At 42.8% G+C, this 12,020-nt stretch overlaps 2 protein-coding genes across 9 annotated transcripts in view; one reads left to right on the top strand and one right to left on the bottom strand.

Moving 5' to 3' along the window:
* The window catches only part of avil (advillin), a 99,795-nt gene that overhangs the window by 2,989 nt on the left and 84,786 nt on the right, over positions 1–12,020 (bottom strand). The window lies entirely within an intron of this gene.
* Positions 1–12,020, top strand: part of tsfm (Ts translation elongation factor, mitochondrial) — a 33,719-nt gene that overhangs the window by 17,529 nt on the left and 4,170 nt on the right. Inside the window, exons 1-3 of one of the 4 annotated variants that reach the window (XM_059956365.1) lie at positions 4,089–4,245; positions 9,231–9,389; positions 10,741–10,869. In XM_059956365.1, coding sequence (XP_059812348.1) covers positions 4,198–4,245; positions 9,231–9,389; positions 10,741–10,869 — 336 coding nt within the window. In that variant the 5' untranslated portion in view covers positions 4,089–4,197. Of the gene's footprint in view, positions 1–4,088; positions 4,246–9,230; positions 9,390–10,740; positions 10,870–12,020 lie in introns of those variants that run through there. The other 3 variants (XM_059956366.1, XM_059956364.1, XM_059956363.1) reach the window with 3 other exon arrangements.

The raw sequence follows: 12,020 nt of genomic DNA, 5'->3' as shown, positions 1-12,020 counted from the left end.
GTTAGCCATTTCAGCCCTGGGGAAAAAGCCTCAGGCTATCCACACGATCAATGCCTCTCATCATCTTATACACCTCTATCAGGTTACATCTCATCCTCTGTTGCTCAAGGAGAAAAGGCCAAGTTCACTCAACCTATTCTCATAAGGCATGCTCTCCAATCCAGACAACATCCTTGTAAATCTTCTCTGCACTCTCTCTGGTCATGAGGTGACCAGAACTGAACACAGTACTCCAACTGGAGTCTGACCAAGGTCTTGTATAGCTGTAACATTACCTCACAGCTCTTGAACTCAATCCCACGTTTGTTGAATCCCAACACACCAAATGCCTTTTTAACAACACTGTCAACCTCTGCAACTGCTTTGAGTGTCCTATGGACACAGACCCCAAGATCTCTCTGATCCTCCACACTGCCAAGAGTCTTGCCTTTAACACTATATTCTGTCTTCAAATTTGACCTACCAAAATGAACCACTTCACACATATCTGGGTTGAACTTGATCTGCCACTTCTCAGCCCAGTTCTGTATCCTATCGATGTCCCGCTGTAACCTCTGACAACCCTCCAGTCTATCCACAACATCCCCAACCTTGTATCATCAGCAAACTTACTAACCCACCCTTCTACTTCTTCATCCAGGTCATTTATAAAAATCACAAAGAGAAGGGGTCCCTGAATAGATCCTTGAGGCACACCACTGGTCACTGACCTCCATGCAGAATATGAATCATCTACAACCACCCTTTGCCTTCTGTGGGCAAGCCAGTTCTGGATCCAAAAAGCAAGGTCTCCTTGGATCCCATGCCTCATTATTTCTCAAAAAGCTTTGCATGGGGAACCTTATCAAATGCCTTACTGAAATCCATATACACTGCATGTATCTGATGACCAAGAGCAGATATATCTTTGCATTCCCTCTTTCTCTGTCACCACATCATAATTCAGAGAGCTTTATGCCAACTGTAGTATTCCCATTGCTGCCTGGGATAATTCAGTCTTAACAATATTCAGTGTTTGCCATTTGAGCAAGATGCTAACATTGGGCCTCCAGGAAAAGAAACTACAGGTTCATTGTCTTACAGGAAAGGAAATGGCAGTGTGTAGTAATGCCTGAGCTTTGTACTTGTTGAGTAAGTTCGAGGTTATGGTATTGTGCAGTGGCTGAGGTGTGTCTACTGCTGCACCATTTGAGAGCTTACACTTGACAGTAGTTCTAAAGGAGACAATTTGGCTTAATGAAGCTAAATTATGATCTGTGATTTGCTTTCGAAGGAAATAAAATGATAAAGTTCATTGAATTTTTGCCATAGGGCCAGGTGCCAGTTTTGGAGAACAGAATATTTTTCCAATTTAGGCTTCAAATGGTATTTTTTTAATCCTCAATGGGTGCTCACAGTTTTGGAACTTTGCTTGTAGCAAACAATGGACCATCTGTTGTGGGCTCAGGGTGTCAAGAAGAGCATTGATCAAGTGAGAAGTTCCCTTCAGTCATGCTTTATATCGTACCTTGGGCAGGTGCTCTGAAAGCCCTCAGCTTCTCCTCATTCACCTTATGGACTTGCACTCAATATTAACTGGGCTAAGCTGAACTCATCTGCCTGTTGATTCAAACTTCTTGTCAATGTTTGCCCTGGATTCCCCAGGTCAACTTTATTCCACACTGTACTACCCACCTCATGTTAATGAGAATTTATAATCATGGAGGATGTTTTTTGAAGGATATTTCTTGAATATAAATTGTGCCTTAAATGTAAGCAACACTTAAAAGCAGAAGTGCCTTTGAACTATGTCTGCTTGTACTGCATATTATCTTTCATGTGTCCTTGAAAATACCATGTTGCTGTATAATCACTTTGGGCAATGTTCCTTTGAATTCAGTTCCTAAACCAAGACACTGTATTGCACAGACTGTAGAAAAGCTGACTCTCTTCAATGTGTAAAATATTGATCATAAAGCCAAATTCATCATAGATCCTAAAATTTCCTGTTGTCACTTTTTTGCTCCACAGAAAGAATAAGATTGTATTTAAATAGTGCTTTTTCAGAATCTCAGGAGACAAGGAACAGAAGCAGGAGTTGGCCTTTCGGCTACTCGAACTTGCTTGGTTTACTAAGGTTGCAGATGATCTTTTGTCTTAAATCCACATATCCTCTGATTCCCATAGAATCCAAAAATCTCCTGTATTCAGCTGTGAATATAAACAGTGACCCCTTCAGCCTCTGAATGAGACAATCCCAAAGGTTCACAACCCTCTGCGCAACAAAGCTTCTGCTCAGCTCTGCCATAAATTGGGGCAGCGGAGTAGCATAGTGGTTAAGATAACACTATTAAGAGTGCCAGTGACCTGGGTTCATTTCCACAGCTGTCTAAGGAATTTTTAAGATCCCCCTGTGACCGCATGGGTTTCCTCTGGGTGCTCCAGTTTTCTCCCACATTCCAGAGTTGTAGGGGTTAGCAGGTTAATTGGCCACATGGTGTAATTAGTCAGTGCGGGCTCATTGGGCCGGAAGGGCCTGTGACTGTGCAGTATCTCTAAATAAAAATAAATAAATCACTAAACCCTATTTCAGACACTCCAGCTTGAGGGAAACAGCCTTCCAACATCCAACCACCCAATCCATTGCAGAATGTTGTATGTCTTATTGAAATAATTTTATACTAAGATTATACTTAGAATTTAGGGCAGTGTTTCACAATTTCACCCTATAGGGTCCCTCATCCTAGGAATTAGCCAAGGAATCTGTTGTACTGTCTCCAGGCTAATTGTATTTGGAGACCAAAACTACCCAGGTGTGGGTTTCACAAAATCCCTATAGTATGATTCTACTAAGGCTTCCCTTTGCAATAAAGATCACCACTCTATCTACCTCCTAACTCTATCTACCTCCTTTCTGCATTTCAAGATCCAGCACACCAATGCTTCACATTAAATAGCTGTTGAAAGATCATTGCTGTTATGATGATGACATTAGGTAGATTCAACAGGTGCCAGAAAACCTCAAATGTCTTGGCCATGTGGCCATTCACATGTTAGATCAGGCGGGCAGTTTGGTTGCAAAAGGCATTTCCAGATCCAAGGAGGCACAACAGACCAATTCTAGTGTAGATACCTGGTTGCAAATCCAGCACACCTTGGGACCATATGGTACATTTACAGAATAAGCCATAGGCAGACAGGGCTGTTTGTTCAGAATGTACAGTGCTATGGGACTGAGATCTTTAGCGAATCTAGGCTGCTGGTTAGATTGTTTTGTTTTCCCAGGCAGCAAGCCCTTTGCACTTGGTGGTGTCAGCTGGTCAAGCTGAGACTACCTAAGCACTGGCAAGGTTTTAGAGAGGGGAGAAAGAAATTGTGTGTTGATCAAGAATTAGAACATAGAACAATAAGCTCATGTTCATTTAATTTGGATCAATATAAAGAGTTGACATTAGTCATTTTATCTTTACTTTAGAAATATTAAGAAGTGTAAAATTGCAGTTTTTAGTCTTCAGAACAGCAGTACTTTAATTACATAACTATTGAGCAAAACATCTCAAGCCATGTCACAGGGTAAATGTTTCACTAAACCAATAGTGAATATGAGAGCAGGTGACCAAAATCTAATTAAGTGGGGTTCAAGGCCTGTATTAAAGGAGGTTGAGGTATGTATTAAAGGAGTTTCAGGCAGTTGAAGACGCAGACACCAGTGATGAGGGAATTAAGTTCAGTGATGGTAAAGGAGCCAGAATTAGAGATGTCTCCTAAAAGCATAAGGAATAGGAACAGGAGTAGGCTATCTGGCCTGCCGAGTCTGTTCTGCCCTTCATTAAGATAATGGCTGATCTGACCATGGGTTCAGCTCCATCTACCTGTCTTTTCCCCATAACCCTTGGTCACCTGCTCTCAAATTCTCCGAAGAAATATCACGACCGCATGGACCCCAGCGCTAAACCTGTTGATTTAGAGGCAAGTGTGCTGTTCACCCAATGTAGCAAGGAAAAAGAGAGCTGACTTTTATATTCTGTTCATACTTTGACAAAGGGAAACGCGTTTTATTTTTCCGATTTCATCAGAAACTTAGAGAAACATTTAAACTCCGCCCTCTCTTGGCGTCCTCTGGGTGAGAGGTTGCTTAGTTTGACCCTGTAGGATTTCCGTCGCTGTTTCCTTCCGGTGGCATGGTAGCCTTGTGTCTGCTGCATTGATCCGGTGAAAATGGTCATCTTGTGTGCCCTGCGAATCGCTCGAACCGGGATCTCCAGGGTAAAAATAAATATCTATCTGGTTACCTCGACACCGATGAACGATTTTAATAAGGTTCCGGGGGAGAGAAAACAATCTGTAGAAGGCCAGAGGCTCCGTGGTAAAACTAATGTGCTGGGAGGGGATGATGGACGGTAAGGTTTGGCCAATTAAAAGGGACATTTGCCGGGCTCTTGTTATCTCATTGGAGGATTTCAGACCCGACCCTCCCCCCTCAGCCGCCGTGGATTGAATGGCGAGCAGGGAGAGACAATGGGTCTCCCGCAGGGAGGCCGAACAGCAACATGCAGAGGGCCAGTGACTATTTAAAATAATTAGAGTGACAGATCTTCATTTATACCCCATGTGTTGAAAGAGATTCTTTGGAAGAGCAATTGAATATCTTCAATTTATGAAGGAGAAATCCGGTGGGGAAAGACAGAGTGGAACAGGGGACACAAGACTGCAGACGCTGAAACCTGGACCAACACAAAAGGTGTTGGAGGAACTCAGTCAGTCAGACAGCATCTGTGGAGGGGGAATGGACAGCAGTCGAAACCCTTCATAGATGGTACCTGACCCACTAAGCGCCTTTTGCGTTATTGGAAAGCTCTCGAGGGGCTGGCACAGGGATGACGGCTGAACGTTCTCTTCTGATGTTTTCTAACCTGGGGTTGTGGAGATTGGATCATTAGAAGCAGTTAAGGTGGAGATAAATGAAAGTTTTGAACGATCGGGGAATTAAAGGTTTTGTCGAACCGGTACAGAAGAGGAGTTGAGGCTTGAGGTAGAGCAAAATGATCATATTAAGCGGTGGGGTAGGTTTGAACAGTCGTTGGCCTATCTTGTGTTCTTAAGCTGATAAAATTTATACTCTTAAGTACAATGATTTTCACTTTTTAATGAAAATGCAAACAAGTTGAACTGTTAAGTTTGCAGAATGATTAGCAATCTCTTGCCAAAATGAATTAATATTCATGTGTAGGGTTATAGAACATAGAACATTACAGCACAGTACAAGCCATTCAGTCCATGATATTGTGCCAGCCTACTCTAACATTAGTCTAAACTTCCAATAGTCCTCCAATTTTCTATCATCCATGTGCTGATCTAAGAGTTTCTTAAATGCTCCTAATGTATCTGTATTATCCATGCACCCACCACACTCTCTGTAAAGAACTTACCTCTGATGTTCCCCTATATTTTCCTTCAAATCATCTTAAAAATTGTTTCTTCTTATATTAGCCATTTCTATCCATAAGACCACAAGACATAGGAGCAGAATTAGGCCATTCAGCCCATCAAGTTTTTTCTGCCATTCCATCATGGCTGATCTCAGATCCAACTCAACCCATACACCTGATAGTTTCCCATCAGAAAACTCAATTTCTGCTTTAAATATACCCATGGACTTGACCTCCACTGCAGTCTGTGGCAGAGCATTCCACAGATTCACTACTCTCTGATGAAAAAATTCCTCCTTACCTCCATTCTAAAAGGTCGCCCCTCAGTTTTGAGGCTGTGCCCTCTAGTTCTGGGTACCTCCTCTCCACGTCCACCCCATCTAGTCCTTTCAACATTTGGTAGGTTTCAATGAGATTCCTCCACATTCTTCTAAGTTCCAGTGAATACAGGTCCAAAGCTGTCAAATACTCCTCATATGTTAACTTCTTCATTCCTGGAATCTTCCTTGTGAACCTCCTATGGACTGTCTCCAATGATAACACATCCTTTCTCAGATATGGGGCCCAAAGCTGTTGACAGTACTCTGCAGCCTGAATAGTGTCTCATAAAGCCTCAGCATTCTCCTTGTTTTTATATTCTATTCCCCTTAAAATAAATGCCAACATTGCATTTGCCTTCTTCACCATAGAGTCAACCTGTAAATTAACCTTCTGGGAGTCTTGCATGAGGACTCCTGTCCCTTTGCACCTCTGATGTTTGAACCTTCTCCCCATTTCGATAATAGTCTGGACTATTGTTCCTTTTACCAAAATGCATTATCATACATTTCCCAACACTGTATTCCATTGCCACTTTTTTGCCCATTCTTCCATTTTGTCTAAGTCCTGTTGCAATTGTATTGCTTCCTCAGCACTACCTACCCCTCCACCTATATTCGTAACATCTGCAAACTTTGCCAGAAAGCCATCAATTCCACTATCTAAATCACTGACAAACAATGTGAAAAGCAGGGTCCCAATACTGACCCTTGAGGACACCATTAGTCACTGGCAGCCAACCAGAAAAGACCCCCTTTATTCCCACTCGCTGCCTCCTGTCTATCAGCCATTCCTCTACCCATGCCAGTATCTTACCTGTAACACTGTGGGATTTTGTCTTGTTGAGCAGCCTGATGTGTGGCACCTTATCAAATGCCTGACCTGGCATAAAGTCTCTGGCTGTCCACTCTACCTATGCTTTTTTGTATACCTTTGTCTAATTACCTCTCATCCTCTTTGCTCCAAAGAGAAAAGCCCTAGCTTGCTCAACCTATCCTCACAAGACATGCCCTCTATCCAGGCAGTGTTCTGGTAAATCTACTCTCTAACTTCTCTAAAGCCTGTATATTCTTCCTATGGTGTGACTAGAATTTAACTTATCTAAACACGGGAGATTCTGCAGATGCTGGAAATCCAGAATCTCACACACACAATACTGGAGGAACTCAGCAGGTTGGGCAGCATCTGTGGAAATTAAATAAACAAGCCAATGCTTCGGGTGGAGACCCTTCAGAGTTTCGGCCTGAAACATCAACTGTTTATTCATTTCTATAGATGCTGCCTGACCTGCTGAGCTCCCCCAGCATTTTGTGTGTGTTGCTCTGAACTTATGCTGAGTTTCAAACTGAATTCCAATAATCCATATAAGTGAAAGTTGAGAAGATCAGAAAGCCAGACAGTAAGGGAACTTCCTACCTAATGCAGAGTTTGATTTATTATACAGGTTTTGTATTCTTCATCCTGCTTTGCTGGAGAAATCTTAAGAGCTTGGGATTCAGTGCCTTTCTCATACAGAAAGAGAAAGCTATTAAGCATAAGCTCCCTCCTAGCTTCAATACTAAAGGAAGGAGCCTGGTAAAATGCCACTATTTGAAGCATATTTTTTATTGGCCCCACAAGTTTCTTGGTACGCTTTGAGGGAAGTGCCCCCGCTGAGGAATGTTTGAAATGTGTGTGAGAAATGGCAAGCACAGGCTGCATCCCCTCACTGCTTGCCAGTAAAATCAAGATACACTGGATACCTTCCTCTGTAGCCCAAAGCATACGTTATTCTGGAACTTTATAAAACTCTAGTTGGCTCAGACCTAGAGTACAGTGTACAGTTTTGGTCACTATACTACAGGAAGAATGTGATAACAATAGAGGTAGTGTAGAGGAGATTCACAAGGATATCACCAGGACTGAAGAATTAATGTTGGGAGAAAAGGTTGGTAAGGCTCAGCTTTTTCCATTTGGAACAGAAGTGGCTGTAATGAGATGTAATTGAGGAGTGCAAGATCATGACAGGGAGAGCAAGGAAGGCCTATTCCCCTTAGCAGAGAGGTTGAGAATTGAGAGACATACATGAGAGTGTTAGAAGTAGAAGCAGCAGTAAGGCATTCAGCCCTGATACCTGCTCATGCCTGATCTTCCTCAGTGCCCCACCAGTTGCATGTCATTTCAGCTCTCCTTTGCACTCCCACACTGACCATTGCTATGGAGAGGGCAAACTCAAATTGGAAGAACAACATCTCATATTCCTTTTAGGTAGCCGACAACCCAATGGTATTTGTTTGAATGTTTTTCATTTCAAGTAACCTACAGCCCTGGTGCTTTCTTCCCACAGGCATTCACCTCCCCACCTAGTTCTTGAATGTTGGCCTTCATTGCTAGAGGGATTGAATTTAAGAGCAGGGAGGTCATGCTGCAACTGTACAGGGTACTGGTGAGGCCACACCTGGAGTACTGTGTGCAGTTCGGGTCTCCTTACTTGAGGAAGGATATACTGGCTTTGGAGGCAGTGCAGAGGAGGTTCACCAGGTTGATTCCAGAGATGAAGGGGTTAACCTATGAGGAGAGATTGTATCGCCTGGAGCTATACTCAATGGGATTCAGAAGAATGAGAGGGGAGATCTTATAGAAACATATAAAATTATGAAAGGGATAGATAAGATGGAGGCTGGTAAGTGAGTCTAGAACTAGGAGACGTAGCCTCAAGATTCAGTGAAATAGATTTAGGACGGAGATGAGGAGAAACAGCTTTTCCCAGAGAGTGGTGAATCTGTGGAATTCTCTGCCCAGAGAAGCAGTAGAGGCAACCTCATGAAATAAGACACAATTAGATAGATTTTTGCATAGCAGGGGGAATTAATGGTTATGGGATAATGACAGTGCAGTCGAGTTCACGGCCAGATCAGCCGTGATCTTACTGAATAGTGAAGCAGATTCAACAGGCCAGATGGCCAACTCCTATTTCTATGTTCTTATGTACTCTTGTGCCTTTGTTCATCCCTCCTATCCACTACCCAACTTGCTTCCACCTGTACATTATCCCCTCCTGATATGGCTCCATCTACCACCTTCTAGCCTTTAGCCTATCTTCCCACCCACTGCACTGCTGTACTCTGGCAACCTTTCCTGTTTCCTCTCAGTCCTGATGCAGTCTTGATCTGAAACATCAAACTGCACCCTTTGCCTCCACAGACACGGCTTGAGCCACTGAGTTCTTACAGCATTTTGTGTTTTGTATTTAGAAAGTGCTTGGATGTGTGGTAGACAGAGCTGGGAAGTAGGATTGGGCAGGATTCAACTGCACAGTCACCAGAATGGCCACTTCTTGTGTCATATATTTCCATGATCCTGCTTTGTTGATTGTGGGTGGGGGAGTGAGTGTTGTCCATGACTATGGTCTTTGACTGAATATATTTAACAATGGGGTAGCATCACACAAAAGTTAAAGTGCAGGCTACAGATGGAAAGATTAAAATCTGTTGATCCTATTAGAGATTTTGGTTTTGTCTTCAGCAGATCTTCTCTACACAACCAGCCCAGTTTCTCCACTGTTCTGGGGCTAGATTGATAGTAGCTGATAAAGATCTTCTCATTAAACTCCGGAAAAAGACAGGATACTCATTTACAAATTGTAAGAAGGCTTTGGAGAAGTTTAACAGTGACCTCCAACAGGTAGGTGTAAAGTAAAGGGCTGAACGGCCTGCTCCCACTTGTACCTCTTATACCTCATTATTACCCCATCATGCATTTAAATCACCTTCTCCTCTCTTGAAGACTATTTTATGGATCCTTTGATACCTTGCCTCAAGGGATTGTTCTTCACTTGCAGAACTTGAAAATTTCAGCAAGCTGCTCATTAGCAAACCTGGCTCGATTGGAGCAGAAGCCCAGCTAATTACTTTTGTACCTCTCTCTAATGTTCAGCAGCCAGCAGTTAGCTTGCTTAGAAGGAGCTAACTTCATGCAGACCCGAAGTCAAACCGGGAGATCCCTGGTATATGTATCATAACAGAGAGTACACTGCATGTAATCTCATAGCCATAGGTTTTAATTCTGCCACTGATGGTGCTTTGAACGTAACTTTAACATTCATTCAGCCAATATTGTACTGCAGAGTAGCTCACCCAGAGTGAAGGAGCATAAATCAATTATTCCAATTCAAGCCATCATTCTTTGTGTGTGAGCCTAGAGATTGATGGCAGGCAATCCAATAACTGTCGAAGGTGTTGTACCAGGCCTGTCAGTTACAGTGAAGACACAAAAGACTACAGATGCTGTAACCTAGAGCAAAAAAAAACATATTTTCTTTAACTAATGTTGAAATTACCCACCAAACTGAAGCTCAGTAGTGCTGAACTCTTCTTGCTTGTCTAGTAGCTTAATTCTGATGCCACTGATCTCCTGTTAAATACTTAAAGCAGGCAGTCACTTTCCCCTGGCTAGCCATTGAACCAAGAGTTCATGCTTGTGCTGTTTCTTGTATAGAACCACCAATGAAAAACACGAGATGTAATGGAAACACGTGCTGTTAATTATCAAACTCCCAATGCCCTGAAGATGCTAATGCTGACACAGAGAGTCTTTCACAGCCTCCAGGTTTTACAAAGATCTTTCCAGCAAATGAACTACTTTTGAAGTGTAGTCTTCTTGTCATGTAGGAGTAAAGCACAATATGCACCTCTTCCATCATTTGATCAAGCAGTTGATCAAAGTATCTGGCTTGTTTTCTCTTGGAGATATGGAGTCCATTTTCAACGCATGGTTTTGAGGAAAGTTGATTTTCCTGTTAACATCAACTGCTTCTTGTTCTCTAGTTGTGTCATTTTAAAAATAGATGAGAAAATATATAACAGCAGAACCATTGACTCGGAATAGGTACACTGGGAAATGGAAACAGAAAATGGGTGGCTGACTGTAACTGAGGATCCGTCAAGTTAATGAGGGCAATCTCAGCACCATCTTCTCATGGGTAAAGTGATTTACTGCCGGGTAACTGGTGATTAAAATCGACTTCTTTTCAAAGGCTGAAGCCTGGCTGCATGAACAAGCCCACAAGGAAGGATGGAGTAAAGCTTCTAAACTGCAAGGCCGGAAGACAAAGGAGGGTCTTATTGGATTGCTGCAGGATGGAAACTTGGCTGTGCTGGTGGAGGTAAAGATGAACAACTTCTGAACAGTAAAAAATGTATTACATTACAGAATCTGCTGTACTGACAGACCCTGCCTGTCTGGCCCTTTCAAAGAACCCTTCAGCTGTCCCCACTCATCCCGCTGTTTCCCCACAATCTGGTGCCCATTCTACTCCTAGTACCACTGAATCTGTGCACCCCGGCCATTCTGTATGGCTGCTGTGTCTGTTAAAGTCGTGGGCAGGAAAATTCCCTTTGAACAACACACACACAAAATGTTGGAGAAATTCAGCAGGGTCAGGCAATGGAGGGGAATAAACAGTCAACATTTCCGGCTGAGGGTCTCAGCCGAAAGCATTGACAGTTTATTCCCCTCTATAGATGCTGCCTGACCTGCTGAGTTCCTCCAGCATTTGTGTGATTTCTGGCATTTGCAGAATCTCTTGTGTCCAAAATTTCCTTTGAAATAGTTAAAATGAAAGGCAGGATTGGCAACCAGAAAATTGACTTTAAAAAAAATATTGAAGCGGCAGAGGGCGGTGACAACTTTTTAATTATGATGTTCTGTATTCTAATTGCATATAGAATGCCATCTGAAAAAACACTGGAAGCAGATTCAATAATAATTTTCAAAGGGAATCACAGACATGCTTTAAAGAAAGAGAACTCCAGTGCTTTAGAGAAAGTGGAGCTCAAGTCAAGTCGAGTTTATTGCCACGTGTACATGAGGTACAAGTACAATGAAAAACTTGTTTGCAGCACCATCACAGATATGTACTTTCAGGCAATGCACAGTAAAGGATTGCAAAACAGATATTAGTTTAATAAATCCCCACAATCAGAGACAAGTTCACGGTAGGGTAAAAGGTGGTCCATAGTGTTCCTTTGCTGAGGTGGTGATAAGGGTTGTGTAGGTTGGTTCAAGAAGCTAATGGTTGAGGGACATAGCTGTTCCCGAACGTGGTGGTGTGGGACTTCAGGCTTCTGTGCCGCCTGTCCGATGGTATCATTGGTGGAGATCCTTACTGATAGATGCCGCCTTCTTGAGGCAAAACGTCCTGTCAATGTGGGAGAGAGCTGTGCCAATGGCTGACAATGCTGTGTCCACTACTTTCTGCAGCCTCTTGTGTTTCTGTGTGTTGGAATTGCTATAGCAGGCTGTGGTGCTTTGAAC

The sequence above is a fragment of the Hypanus sabinus genome, chromosome X1 (genome assembly GCF_030144855.1).
Source record: "Hypanus sabinus isolate sHypSab1 chromosome X1, sHypSab1.hap1, whole genome shotgun sequence".
Classification (NCBI taxonomy): Eukaryota; Metazoa; Chordata; class Chondrichthyes; order Myliobatiformes; family Dasyatidae; genus Hypanus; species Hypanus sabinus.
The sequence above is the reverse complement of the archived record's forward strand: the minus strand, read 5'-3'. Positions and strand labels throughout refer to the sequence as shown.